Consider the following 20,541-nt stretch of genomic DNA (forward strand, 5'->3'; position numbering starts at 1 on the left):
AGCATGTACTGAGCCGTACATTTCTGTGACTTGCGCATAAACACTGTATCGTTGCCTCCTGCTGTATACACTGATTTTTTTTTTAGTTCCTTAATCAGCTGTTTTTACGCACATTGTGCGCTCTTCTCCAATTAATGAATTAATCAGCTGTTTGGTTACTGAGGTTAGGATGGATAGTGATGACGATTTTTTACACTCTTCATCCAGTGAAGAAGAGGAGGTACTATTTTTCGCAAAAATAAAAAGAAATGAAAATTATTTAGGTGACGGTAATTAAACATCTTTCTTTAGTTATTTATGTATTGTGTTATGTTAGGCCTATAGTTTATGAAGGCACAAAAGGTACTAGGTGAAACAAAATATAATTGAAATATTTAAGTATTTTTCAGAAAAAACTGTTCCTCTGTATAATGAAAAATGTTTTTTAAGCATTTCCGCATTAGCCGAGGAGTTGCTCAAGATATTACAAATTGATATGAAAGAAGTGAGCATCATAAGATACATAACGGGCAATATGGGAAAATATCGGCATTACACCAAGTTAGTATAGTAATTGCGTTACTCCTATTCCTTGGAGTTCATGAACGAGAATCCATTCCAACACAACCCAATCGTGTATCAATCTCGGAACCGATACAAAGTCAGCGCGTGCGTGTAGAGCGGTGTATGGATCCGTCCAGTTCTCTCCTTTAAAACCATAAGTCCATTTGGCCTCAGCATTTAAAAAAATAAAACAAACGAACAACGTAGTTTCATCGGCATTGACAATATTGGTGCGTACGAATTGATTATAGGCTATAAGCCATGCTTTTAAACCAACTGTCTGCATCGCCAGAGTTCGCGGATTCTACCTCTCTGCACACTGCCTGCTACGCAATATTGTGAATTATGGAAAATTCTAAATTCCCATGGAGGGAATTAGATATTTTTCACCAATACAGCATGTCAAAAACATACCAAGCTTTGTTTATGAATTTGACGACTGTTTAACTTTAACGATATGTTTATTGTCCATTTTTTTTAAGTTTCTTCAATGTCTGTTTACTTTGACAATCGTCAAACGCACAATCAGTTTTTACGTGCCGGTTTTCAACCTTCAAACATGACGATTCGTTTAATGTGGTGCGTCTGTGTTGTAAACACTACAGTGTTCAGTAGTAGTTGGAAATTACAGATGTCCTTTAAAGTGTTTTAAGCGTTTCAGCATTTCACAGAACGTTATTTAGAAGATCATGAGTGTGGGAGACAATTTTAATGCTCAATTCTTGACCATAATGATCATTTCTTCTCAGTGGATGACTTCAATTTTGTAACTAGGTACAGACTTTCCAAGAGGGAAGTACTGAAACTTTTAGAGCAAATTGAAAATAGACTGGAATATCCTTCTAATAGAAACCATCCGTTAACACCGAAACAACTACTACTACTTTTAACTCTACGTTTTTATGCTACTGGTTCTTTTCAATTGGTACTAGCAGATGTGAATAGTGTATCTAAATCAACAATTTGTTGCCATATTAGGAAAGTTTCTGAAGCAATTGTTTCCTTGAGACCCCTGTATGTGTAATTTCCTGAAGATGATTAAGCTCGTTCAGTTATTTGCGATTTTTATACGATAAGCAACTTCCCTGGAGTAATAGGTGCCACTGACTGTACACATATACCTATTCTCAATTAACGTACAGGCTATTTGTGATGCTGATTTACTAATAAGGAATATTGTCGCTAGATGGCCTGGATCAGTTCATGACAGTTTTATTTTTAATAATTCTGAAATAAGAATAAAATTTGAGACGGGAAAAATCCAAGACGGGCATCTCCTAGGGGATAATGGATATCGACTTAAACGTTTTCTTCTTACGTCATTCTTAAATCCACGAAATCAAGGCGAAGAAAAGTACAACAGAGCCCATATTAAGACAAGAAACACTGTTGAACGACAAAATGGGGTATGGGAAAGGAGATTTCCGGCCTTATCACTGGTTTTAAAATCAATAGTAACATCATCTTTGTCTGTCATAGTGGCTACGGCTGTGCTTCATAATATTACTATGCAAACAAAGGAAGATGACTCCCCAGGAAGATGAAGTACTCCATCACTACCTAGAAGAAAAAAGACGACTTAACAGGAATTATTTAGTCTTCGAGGAAATTAATGTAGGCCTACCTGGCTTAGCTGATCAAGATGGTCCTCCAGTTGTTAATCGGAACAGAATCGTTGAAAACCATTTCCATTAAGACACTGCTTTAAGAGTGGAATAAATTTAAATAAATTTTAAATACATTTTTAAACACACGAGTTCTGTACCATTATTATATAAACAAGCACACATTTTGTTTTCTATAGCACACAGTAGGCAATATTTCATGTGACTGTATGTTTGTTACTAAGGGTCATTGGTTAATATTACTTAAGTTTATAGGTTAATAAATTCATAGATTATTATTATTGTTATTGAATTTAGTCTATTGTTTCTTCAAATAAAAGGAAAGTTTTGCCTCTAGCACTGCACTTCTCAGTTTTTCATTATCTTGCTTAATTTTTCAGTATCTTTTTTCGTGTGTATTAAGGCTAGTACTTCGTTGTGCCTTAATTGCAGCATGTGTAATTCTTGCTTGCCAAGATCCCTTTATGCTTCTGACAATTCAATAATTTTTTCACGAGCTTTCAATGCTTATGATTTCCTTGTCTTCTTACGAGAAGGCCGGTTTCTTGATGCCCACGATATATTGCTACCGCTAGTTGATAGTGGAACGTCATGGATTGTATTCGGGACCGTTTCTTCACTGGTAGGGATGAGGATCTCTGTACTTGGTTCTTCTTCAAACGTCACCAGTACATTGCATGGTTCAGTAGTGTTGCTACTGGATGCGGTTAGGCCTACGTATGCAGAATCGCTATCCAAATTGTTGGGAAGAGGCTCTACTTGGTCCCTGATTATTTCTAGCAATTATGATGATGTTTGGTGTAATGAAGTGGTTTCAGCAACTCCACTTCCAGTTTTAAACATATTCACCTAATCCTGGCATCTTTTTTTCTAAGCCCTTCTTTTGAAGTTGTCATAAAATACTTTCAGTTGTTTCACTGACATTTTACAAACAAATTCCTGAGAATTAAAAGAATTTGCAAGTTCTATCCGTGCTTTCCCTTTATCACGCAACGTTATGCCATTGGTTTTCTTGCTTTCGATTGTCTCTTTCCTTTTGGCAACAGGACTCGCTAACAAACTCATCTCCTCTTCAGAGAATTTGGATCCTCTCTTCTTTGACGAATTATTATTATCATCTTTCATTTTTGAGACCACTCTTATAACAGAAAATTGAATTACAAACCAAGTGTATTTTTAACCACGGCTCAGTACTTCAATTATTAACCGAGAAGTGGCAATCGGAACGTACGCTAAAACTCGATATATTGCCATATAACGTTGATTTGAAATGTGAGGGCGTGTCAAAATAAACGGAACGCCTATTCCAGCTCACTAGTGATGAAATATAAAAGGTCTTGACAAAGCATCAGAAAGAAACGGGTCGTCATTTTTGACAGGCGTCAAGCATATTAGGACAAAGCTTGGTGAAACCGGCGGTAAGAATAAGTTGCTGGATTTCCTATTTGCTGCCCTTAACTTGAAGCATGTGTCGGGGGGTGTGAGGAAGATAGAAACATGCCAACGAACTGTAGTACACGTCTTGTCTTTTCGTCTTGTAAGCCTAAGCTACGGATTTTAACCTCCTGTGGGTAGGGGGCGCAGACAAGGAATACACCCACTGTATCCCCTGGCTGTCGTTAGAGGCAGCTACAAGGGGCGAGCAAGGTATGATTGTATTAGAACCATGAAACTACTTGTGATTAGTACCACCAGGCGGGGAACACCATGGGTCACTTTTACTTGCGCGTAGGGCCTAGTACCACTATGTTCGGTACCAAATAGGTTTGTTATTAGTAGCACACAGGAGCACCGTGCGGTCAGCTTTTACCGTACTTGTTATTAGTACCACTATATGAGCGACACCATGGTTCTGGCTTGCCTATGATTAGTACCCACTATATGAGGAACACCACGGGATAGTACGAGTCCCTGTGGTTAGTACACTTACGTGATGAATACCATAGGTTTGCTTTGCCTGTAAATGGCGCCGCAATGTGCGAAACACCATAGGTCTGTATTGCATGTGCAAATTTCATTACCTGTGAGTAGTACCATAATGTGTGGAATACCGCAAGTCAACACTCGCTACATTTTTAGTATCGCAAGGTGACAAATACCATGGTTCTACATTATGAGGGGCCTCTGACTTGGATTTTGGACGCCCTTTAGACTAGAAGCCTCATTGTTTCAGTATTGTGCTACAGAAGCCATCCCTTGGTGAGTAATACTATTGTTTTCTTTTCGCCATTTTCGGTGAATGTGAGGCATTGGGGGTCGGGTCAGATCCAATGCATGTTTTAATTCATATCCGTCCATTCGTTCTTCATCTTCATGTTTTGAATTCTGGTCAGTGGAGGATTTTGACTTTTAATTTGTCATTACATTTCGTCTCATTTCTTACCATTAGGAGCCAATGACCTAGATGTTAGGCCCCTTCAAACAACAAACATCATCATCATCAAGCTACTGATTGCCAAGCGTAGTGTAGCGTTGCAATTAGTGTGAATATTAGCCTGTGAAGTTAGTTGTACTTCTAATATCAACACACGAACGTTTTAAGTGAAAATGAGCAGAACTCGGAGGAAACTGATCAAGCGAAGGGCATCATCTACACTTTCCAGTGTTGCTTTGACGAAGGAGCTGGGGATGCCACTGTCTACTTTGAACAGCATTATAGCGAAGAAAGAAGAGATCTTGGCTTCTGCAGGGAATACTTCAGCAAATTGCAAGAAAGTGTAATCTGTAAAGCACGATGAAGTAGCACAAGCTCTGCTAATATGGTATAAGCAGCAGCGAAGTTTAAAATTATCTTTGAGCGGGACTATTATGAAGGAGAAAGCTGAAGAAATAGCATGCAAATTAAAGGTACCTTTTACTGCGTCGAACGGGTGGCTGGACCGCTTTAAAAATCGAGCCGTTATTTGCAGAACAATTTGTGATAAAGCAGAGAGTGTAAACGCGGAGGAAAGGGGGGAAATTAAGTAAATTGCGAGTTACGGTATTTGTTGGTGCTAATATGGAAGGAACTGAAAAATTACCTCTACTGATGATAGGGAAGTCTAGGAAGCCACGTTGTTTCAAAAATGTCAGGACTTTACCATGTAAGTACGCCAGCAACAAGTCAGTTTGGATGAGAATTTCCCTCTTTGAAGAGTATATCCAGGCATTAGATGCCAAAATGGGGAGCCAGAACAGGAAGAGTGTGGTATTTATGGACCACTGCCCTGCTCATCCCATGGAGTGACCCCAGTTAAGGAACACCAAGGTAGAATTTTTTTCCACCGTATACATCGGTACTACAGCCCATGGACCAAAGAATCATTAATAGGGAAGTCACTTGCGAGTCTTATGCCATAAACTGATAGCAAAATATGCAAACCCATTTGCTCACTTATGATATAAAGTGGATTTAAAAGAATGGCAAATTAAAAATAGAATAGTCTTGAAGTACTAAGCTATGTGCGTAATTTATCACACTTCTTAAAACTTGACGTAGTATCATAGTCAAAATAATTCAATAAAAACTAGTGTCCCTTTAATGGAGCAATCGTAATGTTACTAGCCTCAAAAGGTCGCTGTCCCTGCGAAGCACAGTGAAGCAGAGCAAGCAGTGTTGTGATAAAAATATTCTGTCTCTAAGTTCATATTTTCTACAAGTCCAAGACTTGCGAATTTTAAGAAGCCCAATAAATTAAGCACATAGTGCTTCTACAAACTTCTATCAGCTGATGGTGACGCAGTGGGGCGTCAAAACTAGTACTGCTTGCAATATATGTTGTAATTACATCTACGCAACAATTTTTATGTATTGTTTAAGGTGGACCCAAATTATAATAAAAGTTGTAATCTTGGTTCAGAACGGACAAACAATGAAGTTTATTTAATCGAAAGTTGCAGTCGTTAAAGTGCGTCCAGTATCCAGTATTCGGAAGATAGTAGATTTGAACCGCCCCGTCGACAGTCCTGAAGATGGTTTTCCATTGTTTTCCATTTTCACACCAGACAAATGCTGGGACTGTACCCCAATCAAGGCCGCAGAAGCTTCCTTCCCACTCCTAACCCTTTCCTATCCAATCGTCGTCATAAGACCGATCTGTGTCGGCGACGTAAAGCCAATTGTGAAAGAAAAAATGTCATGGTATATGATGCAGTTATGTTAGGCGACTCTGAATAAGAAAACTGAAGCGTTTGCTTCAGTAGCCACTGGAGTGATACTACTACAGTTTTTCAGAGTGAAATTGAACATATGCACTCACGTTGTCTCGGAGTTAGAAGAATAACGTACTGGTAAGCCGTAGTCTGGAAATATGCGAAAACTCAAGTTTTGAACAAAATGTGTGGGGATTTTTTCCCGACTTCTACAAAAAAATCTGATATGACATTCTGCTATAGCGAGTATAATTTTTGCTGTTACGAATTCTTTATATAACAGACTTCTACTGTAATTAACCCCTCATGCCAGCAGTTTAATCCACAGCTGCTCACTTCTAAGGGGGGTATTTAAATTGGAACTCGGTGGAGGTTTAGACACTTATCAAGTTAAAGAATTCATAATGTTAAATCCACGAAATATAACGTAATGAAAATTTTAGGACTACTTACCAAGATGAAGTCCAGTGTTTCTGAGCTATATGTGTGATGGCTGAGGTTCAGGGTTGTCCATAATCACCCACAATATTTACAAATATAAGGGAATATAAATTTTTACTCCAAGTCTGCCTTTCTGGAGTATTAGGGACTCGTCCACCGAAAATAGGCAGTCTTAAAATTTCCGTTTATAATTTTCAGGAAAGGTTGAATTTTTAAAAGCTTTTTAGGTCCCGTGTAGAATTATCAACAAAATGTAAATATCGCAACATGAGTTCAAACCTCCCCCTTGCTATTGTTTGAATGTAGGGGTTTTAAAAAATCCACCTCTGGTGAAATAGCTCTTCAGAGTGGGTTTCTGTCCCCCGTGAACATTACATTACAAGCCCCAAGTTCACATAAATATCCTCCCCTGTCACTGGCTTCCAGCTCTGTGCGCGCAACCTTTTTTCAAGGGCGCGCCAAGTCTCTGCCGCGTACCTATTTGTTTCTTGAAAAACTAGGTCAATCCCTCTTGTCGAAAAATAACAAAAAGCATCTAAAATAGACGCAAAATGCTTTCTTTTACCTAGCAAGCCCCTGAAGGGGTTCTTTTGAGTGCTTGTGATGACATCTACCTCTTGCTACAACCACTGGACAGCGGACGAAGTTATTACGGCTGAAGCTATTTTTTCTTAATCTGTGTTATATGCTACTTCTCCAGCAACCTCTTGCTATGCATAAACACTGTCCATATCATTACCAAAGATATCGCTTCCCGATACATCACTTCCACTACTGTCATCTGTCAAACCAATAATCTCGGTATTTGTAAGAAAATGAGACAGTCCAGCCATTCCTCTGCGACTGAGTAGCTACTAACCTGCAAAGCAAAACATTTCTGCACAGTATTTGCTTTCCTTGCTTCCCCTTCATAAGTGGCAACAATTTTCAAGATAGATAGTTCACAATATATTCTCGAGATAGCAAGAAAGTACGCGATACCGTGTATAGCAAATGCCTTCAAACTTGAGCGCGTCTCATGTTCTATCCCTTATTGATACGATTCAAAAGCAAGATATCGATCAGTTTTGTATTATTTCTAATTATAAAACAGGGATGGCATGAGAGTACATACCTTGCTGATTCGTAAGGTGAAAACAAATCCCACGAAGCAGCAGTGTTATGTGAGGCATTCTAACTTCGGCCTACACTACCTGTTTGTGGTATGTCGTACCAGTTGAATGAGTAGTCCCGCAGACATAATAATGTACGTCGAACCAGCCTGAATACTTAAGTTGATTCTTTTTCAGGTGTAATATTGTTGCCTTTTTCCTCTCTCTCTCTCTCTCTCTCTCTCTCTCTCTCTCTCTCTCTCTCTCTCTCTCTCTCTCTCTCTCTCTCTCTCTCTTTCAGATAGTCTAGAAATTTATTCAGTCAAAGTTATTTTCAGCAGACTGAAGAGCTAACATTTATAAATTCAGTTATTGCCAAAAATAAAGTTGTATGAATATCTTGAACACATTTTCACATTTATTATATTAGTTGGGACTAATACGCTTAAGCAATTGAAAGTGAAGTTTAATTTTCATTGTTAAAAAATGTACCTTGTTTTTAATCAGTGGGATTGGAAAGTGTGTGTAACTGCTTCCAGATTATACACAATCCAAATTGGAAAAGTCATTAATGCACATTGAGCAATACATCTGAATATAAACAGTTAAATTTGCCAGTCCGTACTTTATTAAACCTATAAAAATTACAAGCCATTGACTTGTGGATTTAACCATTTTACATTAGTAATATACATAGTTCAGTGTGCAGTGAACTAAAGGAACATGTTGCCTATGTTTTGGTTCTTTCAGTTCAAACACTCAAATCGTCATAGTCCCTTCTTGGCGAGATGCCCATCACCACATGGTTTATCCAACTCCACCATTCCATATGAACAAGAAGTATAACAACCTACATTTGGCCAGTGATCCGTGTATGCTGGATATAGATGGGCTGATGGTTGGAATTACTAGTGCTGATATCCTACTGCACCTTGGAAAGGAGGAAATATCTCAGTGAGTTTGATAATAGCCTTAAATGTTGGTTAATATAGTCCTTAATTTAATATTGTGCTTGTTTCAGAATAAATAGTTTATTTTTTAAAGAATACTAGTGTTTTGGTGCAATCTAGCATTGGACTTGTCTGTTGGAATACTGGTATTCAAGAAGTTGGCCTGTTGGTACACCATTGTGGCACCGCTGCAAACCATCCTTTAATAAGCCTAATGCTGTGACTGATGTTCTGTGGGAGATGTGCCTCTCCACTTGATATAATTGTCCTCCTAGGCTTTCATGATATAAAATTAAGTTCCCATAAGGAAACTTTGATTTATTGCTTTCACTGCAAGCCATCCTGTGGCACAGTGGAACCCTTATTTTACATTGCTCTGATGGCTATTTTAAAGATTGTAAAATCAAATGGTATTTCTTCTGTGTAGATGGTTTCCCTTGTGATTTAAAATACTAATGTAATGTTAACTTCTGGACTTATAACAAAAAGAGGATAGAAAGAAGTGGAGAAGACAATTGTAAAACTTCGAAATGAAGAGGGAACATACGTGACTTACCGGGGGAGGAGGGAAGGACACAATATGCTACATATCTGGGAGTAGGGTAACATTAAGTTTACATTAAACATAACTGTTAAAACGTGAAAAGGCACCTTACATTCACATTAGCACGAGAAAAGACGTCACCCCTAGGCCTACCTCTTCACCCAATCAAAAATAGTTATTTGCGTTTTCTTCGCATTGTTTTATGAAATATAATTTATTCTTTAACACACCGTTCTCGACGTTGATCTGCTGCAGATACAGTCTTACCGAGCTCAATAGCTGCAGTCGCTCAAGTGCGGTCAGTATCCTGTATTCGGGAGATAGTAGGTTCGAACCCCACTGTCGGCAGTCCTGAAGATGATTTCCCGTGGTTTTCCATTTTCACACCAGGCAAATGCTGGGACTGTACCTTAAGGCCACGGCCGCTTCCTTCCCACTCCTAGCCATTTCCTATCCCATCGTCGCCGCAAGACCTATCTGTGTCGGTGCAACGTACAGCCAATTGTAAAAAAAAAAAAAAAAAAAAAAAAAATACCTTCTTACAGATTTTAGCCCATGAAGCACCTCTACAAAGGTCTTTTTTGCCACAACTTTAGCCTCCTCCACTTCCATATTCTTCCAGGTGTGTAGTCCTATAGTAGGGCTCAAATAATCGTCGAACATGATATTCTATGGGAAGGATTGTAGTTCCACCTAATCAATACCAAATTGTTTGATAAACTACAGAATTACATGCACATTTGTACAAATAGGACTAGTTTCGAACAGACAGGTGGATCATCATCAGCCTTTAAACTTAACTAGAAATAAAATGGAAAAGTACATAATATGATATACAGTAAAACCTGGTTAATTCAAAGTCGTTGGGACTCAAAAATCTGACTTTGAATTGCGTGATTTCGAATTAACCGCCAATTCGCAATTCAGAAGTACCAACCCTTGCCGCGTTACAAAATATTCTAAGGCCCGTTACTGCATGCATTTAACCTTGCTTCACAGTTTATACCTTTCAAATGCCATGAAAAAAGAACTATTTCCAAAATGTATCCAAGAAGGTGAAAAAAAAAAAGCACAATTCAAAGACGAGGAGAAATTTATGCTAGCTCCCATGTGCAAGTGCTTTATTAATTGGATTACTATACTGTATGCATTTTAGATGCCTTGTATTTACACGGAAAGTACCTGATGCCCTTAAAATCGAACTTTCCTATGACTCTATCCTTGTACGATTTCCCGCCATAGCACTTCTCTCGTACTTCAGAAACGTAAACACTTGCCGTGTCACAAAGTATTCTAAGACCCATTAATACATGCAATCACCTCGATTCACAGTTTAAACCTTTCAAATGCCATGGAAAAAACTATTTCCGAAATGTATCCAACAAGGTGCATTTAAATGTTCAAATAATGCAATTGGATAATTCACTGACAAACATAACCTCACGCAACGAAAGAAAAAATCGCACAATTCAAAGACAAGGATAAATTATGCCGGTTCCCTTGTGCAAATGCATTATTTTTTGGATTTCTGTACTGTTTGCATTTTTAGATGCTTTGTACTGGTATGGAAAGTGCCCGACGCCCTTAGAACATTGTAGCTCATCGAACTTTCCTATGACGAAGGGATAAAGTATCTCGCTTCCATGTGCATTGCAACGCACTACTATGTCCCCATCCCTCACCCTTGTACGATTTCCCGGCGGGCAATTTCTTCTTTAAAACCATAAGACCGTTTGGGCTCGCATGAAAATAAAGCAATGCAGTTTCACCGGCAATGACAATATAGTTCGGTGCCTACAAAATTATTATATGAGCCGCTTTTTTCGTCAATTGTTGGCATCGCCAGTGTTCACGGAATCTTTTTTTCCGCACACTGCCTGTTGTGTGATATTACAGCGTTCCTTAAAAGGTTGAATACAAAATAATTCCGATTTCATTCAACTTACCAATCATGAAGCGCACTGTAGACACACCGAAGTGAGTGTAAGTGCGTAAAGCTACCCCTCCACGTTCCGGAACGCGCGTTCTATTATGATGCGGAACGGGTAAATTTCGAGTTGAAATTACTCTCTAACATACTATTGTTTTTAAATGTAAAGGCAGTTTCGAATTAAAAGTCTGAATTTCGGTAATGGGGCCGACATTGTACTTCGAATTACGGATTATCCGTATTTCGAATTAAACAATTGAAATAACATGCAAAACTGTATCTCACGTTTCCGGGAACGAGAGCTTCTTTGAATTAGGCGGGATTTTGAATTAACCGATTTCGAATTATCGAGGTTCTACTGTATATACATTCTGAATTATTGTTTTCGGCAAACTGTAAACATGGTAACATTCAAAAACATATCAGAATACATATTGGTGAAACATCAGCTGTTGATATGGCTATGAATCATGAATTGAAATACAAACCTGGTTAATTCGAAGTCGTTTGACTCAAAAATCGGACTTCGAATTATGTGATTTTGAATTAACCACCAATTCGTAATTGAGAAGTGCCAACCTTGCTGCGTTACAAAATATTCTAAGGCCTGTTAACTGCAAGCAGTTGACCTTTATTCACAGCTTAAACCTTTCAAATGCCATGGGGGGGGAATCATTTCCTAAATGCATCCTAGAAAGTGCATTTAGAGTATTCAAATAATGCTCTTGGATTATTCACTGACAAACACAACCTGTCGCAACGTAAGAAAGAAAGAAAGCACGATTCAAAGATGAGAAATCTATGTTGGCTCCCATGTGCAAGTGTTTATTCATTGGATTACTGTACTGTATGCATTATAGATGTCCTGTACTTGCACAGAAAGTATCCGATGCCCTTAAAACATCATGGCTAATCGAACTTTCCTATGACTAGGGGAGAAAGTCCCTAACTTCCTTTTGCGTGACAACACAATACAATCACTATCCTTGTACAATTTCCCGCCATGGCACTTCCCTCATACTTCAGAAATGTAAACACTTGCCGTATCACAAAGTATTCTAAGACCGATTAATGCATGCAATCATCTTGATTCACAAATTAAACCTTTCAAATGCCATGGAAAAAAACTATTTCCAAAATGTATCTAACACGGTGCATTTACAGTGTTCAAATAATGCATTGACAAACAACCTCACGCAACGAAAGAAAAAATCACACGATTCGAAGACGAGGATAAATTGTGGTGGTTCCCCTGTGCAAATGCATTATTTTTTGGATTACTCTACCGTTTGCATTTTTAGATGCCTTGTACTTGCTCAGAAAGCGCTTGACACCCCTACAACATTGTGGCTTATCGAAATTGACTATGATGAGGGGAGGAATTCTTTTGCTTCTGTGCGCATTGCAACACAGTACTATGACCCCCACCCTTGTGCGATTTCCCGGATGGCGCTTTCTCCTTTAAAAACATAAGACCGTTTGGGCTCGGCAGTAAAAGAAAGCAATGCAGTTTCATTGGTAATGGCAATATCGTTCAGTGCCTACAAATTGATTATATGAGCCACGCTTTTTCGTCAACTGTCGGCATCGCCAGTGTTGCGCGGATTCTATTTCTCCGCACACTGCCTGCTGCGTGATATTACGGCGTTCCTTAAAAATGTTAAATACAAAAGAATTCCAATTTCACTCGAACTTGGCAATTATGAAGCACACTGCAGACACACCGAAGAGTGTGAAAGTGCAGAGAGCTACCCCTGCACGTTCCAGAAGTCGCGTTCTATCATGACGTGGATACATTTTTAGTTTAAAGTACTCTGTACTATTGTTTTAAAATGTAAAGGCAGTTTCGAATTAAGGCTGAATTTTGGTAATGGAGCCGGCATTGTACTTCGAATTACGAATTATCCGTATTTCGAATTGTCGGTTTAAATATCATGCAGAACCGTATCTCTCGTTTCCAGGAACGAGACCCTCGAATTAGACGGCATTTTGAATTAACAGATTTCGAATTATCAAGGTTCTACTGTACAATCGTGGCATGTACATTCAAAGAGACATGTTCTAATGGTCAAATTTTTAAATAATAGCCCATTATTTGTAGGACTCTCTAACATATCTGACATCAGATTGGTTGTATATGCACAGTAAAATACCGGTATAAAAAAATTTTGGGGACCTCAGAAATTAATTTGTTATAGTGAAATTTTGTTATACTGAAATAAGTCAATTCTTAAGAACTCACCCATTACTAAACATGTTGAAGAATCTACGTCATTTCAACATGAATTTACACATAAAAATCCTTAATACTGTATTTATTAAATGAGAGGAAAATTAGGCTACATGTATATATATACATGCTTACATACAGTTAGGAACACATATACGACAGTTTGAAAACTAGGGAATGCCACTACGAAATTGTTCACTGTAAATATAATAAACACTTAAAGATACATCCTATATGAAGTGTGATGTTAGTTATTGTACTGATACTGTATGTGGGCTCGGACATAAGATGATTTTGTGAAGAAGTCAACAACAATTATGAAATAAATTGTATAAAGACTACAGCAACCTACCACAAAATTGAATATTCTAATAAGTTTGGTTTTTTCATAGCCTTGCTTTTTTCCATGTCTAGTATCAATAAGTTAAATAAACTATCACAAAACAGAACGTTCCCGACCGTATCCAAGAAACAGCTGAAGCCGACACACATTTGCCCGCAAATGGTCGTCCGAAAGATCTCAACCCCACCTTTTATGAAGCTTCACGAATCTTGATCATTCTGTTCAGTTCCGCTCCGCCAGTCGAAAAATATTATTGGCAGAGAATCCTGTTCCGTTCGATTCACTCATGGCGATCGCCATCTCTATCTCCCATTTAAACACATGTTAAAAACAAATTATGTTCGATTCAATTCAATTAGGTGGGAGCGGGCCTTTAGACTACTTTGTGACGCGGCAAGTGTTTACATTTCTGAAGTACGAGAGAAGTGCCATGGTGGGAAATCGTACAACGATAGAGTGGCTGTATTGTGTTGTCATGCAAAAGGAAGCGAGAGACTTTCTCCCTTCTTCATAGGAAAGTTTCTATTAGCCATGATGTTTTAAGGGCACTGGGCACTTTCTGTGCAAGTACAGGGCATCTAAAATTCATGCAGTACAATAATCCGATGAATAAAGCACTTGCACTTGGGAGCCGGCATAGACTTCTCCTCATCGTTGAATCGTGTTTGTTTCCTTCCTTCTTTCTTTCTTTCTTTCATTGCGAGAGGTTGTGTGTGTCAGCGAGTTATCCAAGAGCATTATTTGAATACTCTAAATGCGTTTTTGAAAGGTTTAAACTATGAATCAAGGTTAACTGCATGCAGTAACGGGCCTTAGACTATTTTGTAACATGGCAAGGGTTGGCGCTTCTGATTTACAAATTTGCAGATACTTCGAAATCACTTAATTCGAAGTCCGATTTTTTAGTTTCAACGACTTCGAATTAACGAGGTTTTGCTGTACATGAAGTAATGATACTGTATAAAGTACAGGTTCTTGCAAGAAGTTTTCAGCATCTCAAATTTTACCCTGTACCGTTATTATGTCCTCGATTTTACATTTTGAAAAAATGTGATTTTCTTCGGAACATTCCAAGACAGAAATGAATATTCAAGGTAGTCAGCAACCTCTGCACTTGAATTTAACACAGATTCTGGCACATTACTTTGTGACAGAAGAAAATCGTGCAGATTACATGCCATGTTTGTTGCCTGCACAAGTCAAACTGTTGAACACTTTGAGGCACATCTTACTCCTCCTCCTTATCATTATACAGATTCCTATCACTTATAATATCTTTTGTTTTAGAAATCGGTATGTTTGAATACATGTGTTTTATGTTACTTTGTCTTACTTTCCTCTAATTCGAAATCCTTGGTTCTGTTGCAAAATTCAATTAAGTTGTTGAGTACTGCTGTCGAAGTAAACATAAATGTTTCTGTTTAAAAAATCTGTATAAACTTTGCCATCATATAGGTTGGACTATTTCTAAAATTTACTTTTGAACTTACGGATGTGTGTATTTTAAGAATAGTGTAGTTTTATTCTTTTATGTCATTTATGATATACAGTAAAACCTCGTTATGATGTTTCTACATGGAACAAAAAAAAAAAACGTGCTAAGCAAAAAAACTTACTATAGTACTGAATATACGAATGAAAACTATCCAACACGGATATAGAAACACTAAATACGACCTTTTCCGACATGAGGGCATTTTACGTCGTGTATGCGCAGGTGAACTATATCTACCGTATCTAAAGATGAGGGGAAATATTATTAAAAGGTGTGAAAAACACGAGAGAACGAATATGAAAACCTTTTCTGCTGCGGCTCATAAAATAACATGTGCACTGACAGTTTTGATAAACACCAAACTACAAATATGAAAACATATGCACGGTGGCCAATAAAAATATAAAGTTATCATTTGAAAAACAAACAGAAATTATGCCCCAAAAACAAACACAGCTAAAAGACGTTACCATAAATGGTAATAAAATCAAAATAGTAACTCAGTTTAAATATCTAGGAGAAATAATAACACATAACCTAAATGAAAAAATCTCAATCCAAACAAGAAAAAATAGATTAGCTAAAGCACAAAAATTATCATGGGATATCTATAAAAAGAAATGTCTATCAATAAATGCAAAAATAAAACACTACAGCTTAGTTATAAACCCGGAAGCTACATATGCAGCAGAAACACTTTTTCACCTGAATAAACAATCAAAGACTGACAGACTTCAGAAAATTGAAAGGAGGATTGGAAGAACCTGCATCAACAAAAAATACCAGAAAGATTGACAGTAGCGGTTAATACCTTACAAAGTCATGTACAAAAAGCTAGAACCCATTACAGATACTATGCGTAAGAGGAGACTGGGATTCTTCGGACATATCATGAGGATGCAGGATTCGAGGCTTCTGAAACAACTAGTACAACACAATCTCATCTCAAAAAATACCACAACAGGATGTAAATGGATCAGAGAAGTAAGAGAGGATCTGAAGGAAATGGGCCTTACAACAGAAGACACCACAAATAAGATAAAATTGAATACAAAACTCAAGAATACAAACCTCCGCTTTACCCTTACACAAAACAAACCAACAACACGCATATTTTCCACTGAGGAAAGGGCACGAAAATCGGAGCGTCTGAAGAAGTACTGGGAAGACCGCAAAGCCCGAACAATCCCTTCAAAGAGACCTGAACGACGGACTGACTAAAGTGATCCCGTGTGCTCATAAAAGAAGAAGAAGAATCTTAATTATTAAGTGATTGAGTCGAAACTCAAAGGTGCGAGTTCAACATTCGCGACCTGCGTGCTTCAAGATGCGGACGCCCGGTCCACTTTGACAGATTTTAATTTGTCTTCATTAGTAAGGAATTTCATGTCTTTGAAGGGCTGATATCATACATCTGCGCTATTTCTCCTTTCTTTCCTTTGAAAGGAATTTTGCTATTCTGAACATTTCTTTAAACTGGCATTTGTTATAAAAGTATTTTATATTTTTCCTTTAAAGAAAACTGCTTTAACTTCTTTTGATCCCTATTGACGAAAGAGTTAACTGGCAAACTAATACACACGTTGCTTCACGAACGAAAGATAAGCAATGAATGTGTCATGAGACGTGAATAAACGAAATGTAGTACTGAGTGTAGATGTGTGAAACGGTAACATTCATTGGTTGATTTGTAAATGTGGCATTCCTACGTAGCCAATGGCATTATTTCTTACGTATTGCTTACTTTGAAAAAAAATATCCAGCTCGACCAATCGCGTACATCCATGTATGGAAAATGGCCACCTGAACAGTATCGTTGTAAACATGAATACTGTAACAAATACATTTAATCCAGTCTGCGCACTCCAATATTTGAAGATATTTTTATGAATAGAAAATTGGCTTTAATTTGCGTTTTATGTATAAGAAATCAATCCTACATAATGACGTTCAGTACTTGTACACCAAAACTGAATAAGATAATCTTCATGTGCAGTTGGGTAGGCAAACCGCTCGTCAGAATTGTAACGTGTTTTGCTTACCTTCCCCCGATTTGTAATCGGGTAGTTTTGCCTGTGTGTTGTATAGTGTGTGCCGCCTGTTATTAGGTGTATAGAGACATTGTGTGAAATACGCAGCGATTAAAACGGGATGAATTTCAATTGTTTTGAAGGAAAAAGATGTTAAATATAATAAAAAAGGCTACATTTTAATTCATTATACTGAAAGCTTGAGATTCGTTACGATGAAATATTTTAGCACATGTTAAATAGGGAAAGGGGAAGGGGCTTTAAAATAATTTTGCTATTCTGAACATTTCCTTGAACTGGCATTGGTTATGGTATTTTACTGTATATGACACTATAACCAATTTTTTTGTTTATTTTAAAAATCCAAGGTTGATAATGGCCGAAGCATAACATCTGGTTCTACTAACAAGACACCACTATCGCGGTGGAGTCACATCCGAAATAATTGGGATCGGAGTCTGTGCAGATTGCGACATTTTCGGATTAACCAGAGCCTAGTTCCTACAATACAGTGCATAATTTGAAATGTCCATTCTGTAGCAGTTGCATTAATAAAATACTGTATAAAATTACAGTGGATAAGGACCCGTAGACTAAAACTAGGTTAAAACATGTCTCTTAAAACTGCTATGCTATACGGTAACGGGTTGTAACCTGCTCCTGCGATAATCTTCACATCTACGTTTCTACGTGTTCTTGCGATAATCTTCGTACCTTCATATCTAAGTTTCTACATGCTCCTGCCATAATCTTCGTATCTACGCATCTACTGGATCATCTACTATCTACTTGAATATTCTAACCTGCTTTTGTCATCCACCCTTCTACATATTAATGGTTTGATGTTATTGACTAAACATGTGCTCACCCGTCTCTCCGCTCCTGTAAATTACTGCATTCTGACTGTCCCTCTGTGTCATCTGGTACGTCACCAAACCTTCTTGAATCTACTACTACTCTCTGCTTCCTTAAGAATATATAATGGACCGCCTCGCTCGTCTGGTCAGCCTGGCATTGACCTTTGTACGTTGTGTGTGAGTGGAGGGGCTATTGACCTCATGCGGCTCGCCATACGATGCTTGTTCTTTTCCGTCCAACTGGAACTCTAATATCGTCATCTTGGGATCTGGGTGAGCTCAAAATCTGCACACTATTCTTTGGAATTCTTAAGTTAGCCCTTCGGGCATGTTTCTAATCTCTAGTTTTTTGGAGGCCTTGATATGTGCCTTAACAGTCTTTCCATTATTGGAGCTTCTCATGTAAATTTTCACAGCATGTGTTTTGAAAAGTCTTAATGTGGACTGGAAGTGACCATTGTGGACATAATGACTCGGTGCATTTAACTCTTAGAGTACCAGGGAGTGCGATTGCGCTCCTCTGTAGCCTAGCGAAAAGTGCCAGGAGCGCAAAATGCTCTCCATGTTGCAGCTGTCTATGTAAGTTGTAATAGTTTGCACATATCTGACAGATGGCAGCTCCAGTCGGCATCTCTGTGTAGTAGATACTACATAGTTTCTAAATCTACCACCAGAATCTCTGTGCGACATGTTGTGTTGATATGATTTTTTCTATTTCAGTTGTTTGGTGCATTCCTATAGACCCTGTGTTTGTAATAATGGCGACTAGTTCTCGTAATGTGTTTGTAATTGATGACGATTTGGTACAGTATATTGAGTGATGATTCTGATTATATGGAGTCGGGCGATGATTCAGATGATACTGAGAGTAATAATAATGCCGGTAACGTTTCAAACAATGACGATAGGGGTTATGTTATCCGACTTACTCGCGTGACAGTGATGCATGAAATTTCCGATAAAGACGTTAATGATATTGACGGGAATAATCATCGATTGACGGTGAGAGTAATGACGATGATGACCAGATTCCCGAATACCATAAAATTCAGTTCGATCACGACGTGCAGTTTTAGCCCTCTCCTGCATTCCTTGAGACGCCCGGCCCTAAACGTGCACCACCTCCTGATGCTAGACCAAGTCAGTATTTTAATCCATTTTTACAAGAACTATTATTCTTAAAACACTGATATTTTACAAACTAGTAAACAATGCATCAGTGTGCACATTGATGCCAAATTTAGGTGAGTACGATCAGAATACTAGGATGTACTGAGATCCAAATTTGAATTTTAAAATTTTTCAAAAATTGCGTGAACAAATTTAATTTTTTTGCTTGTAAGTATGAATTATTTTCGTGACGTTATTATGAGTGAAGCGAGGTATAACTTAGCTACAAGCGAATGTAAACTACAATGAGATATCTTGAAAGTGAGGATAGGATATGCTTTTATTTCCGGTGCTGCATAATAGGCATTTTCTCTCTGGCATTCTTAGCAACCACGGCAGTAAGGGAGCCGGCACTAAGAGGGTTAATAAAAACAGTAATGGGTTTATGAACTTTCTTCAGTTACACAGTCGGATTCGAACTTTACTCTCCTCTTTTATCCCTGCCTATTAACATCCTCCTTTACCCCCCCCCCCCCTTCTTAGCTGTTCTTAGCTCAATTGTTAGGCTTTTCTAAAACACCCTGGAGGTGTTGTATTTCATATGTGGCCAAATATTGTACGGGCTGTTATGGTAAAATGTCATTCTTGAAATCTATTCGTCTGTTTCCTAAAAATAATATTATAAACACGATTATGTATGTGCAATTTTGAAAATTGTTAAATTTTGGCTAGTTGTTTCCTTAACTGCTCTTCTTATTGTACTTCCACCTTCAAGGTGAATATCGTAACTTTTGTTCTCTTAAAGGGGAAAAAAAAATACAGAAAGTAGGAACACAAATAATAGACTTCGTCGATGTTCATCTGTGGTATTTTCAGATCTTGTGTGTGTGTGTGTGTGTGTGTGTGTGTGTGTGTGTGTGTGTGTGTGTGTACTGCGCAAAGTCAATTATATTTATCTAATACTGTTTCGTTATCAAGTGGTGGTCACCGTTTTTTAATTATGTACCTACCCCGGCCTCCTCCTTCTCTTTTTCAGTGTAGCTTCCTGTCACTCTGCTCGTTTTCTATTTTTTTTTTTTTTTTTTTTTACATGAGATGTTGATGTGATTATCTTGTAAGGGGAATCAGTAGCATATCATTTCTTCGAACATACTGTTTTCCAATCAATGTGGTTATTGCATTACTTGTAGAAAACATAAACAATCGCCACACATGGTAGCA

At 38.0% G+C, this 20,541-nt stretch overlaps 1 protein-coding gene across 4 annotated transcripts in view; it reads left to right on the top strand.

Moving 5' to 3' along the window:
• The window catches only part of PolA2 (DNA polymerase alpha subunit B), a 153,242-nt gene that overhangs the window by 86,789 nt on the left and 45,912 nt on the right, over positions 1 to 20,541 (top strand). For all 4 annotated transcript variants that reach the window (XM_067152543.2, XM_067152542.2, XM_068228873.1 and 1 more), the window contains one exon: positions 8,582 to 8,785. In XM_067152543.2, the coding sequence (XP_067008644.2) occupies positions 8,582 to 8,785 (204 nt within the window). The remainder of the gene's footprint in view (positions 1 to 8,581; positions 8,786 to 20,541) is intronic.

This window comes from Anabrus simplex, chromosome 8, assembly GCF_040414725.1.
Source record: "Anabrus simplex isolate iqAnaSimp1 chromosome 8, ASM4041472v1, whole genome shotgun sequence".
NCBI classification, from domain to species: Eukaryota; Metazoa; Arthropoda; class Insecta; order Orthoptera; family Tettigoniidae; genus Anabrus; species Anabrus simplex.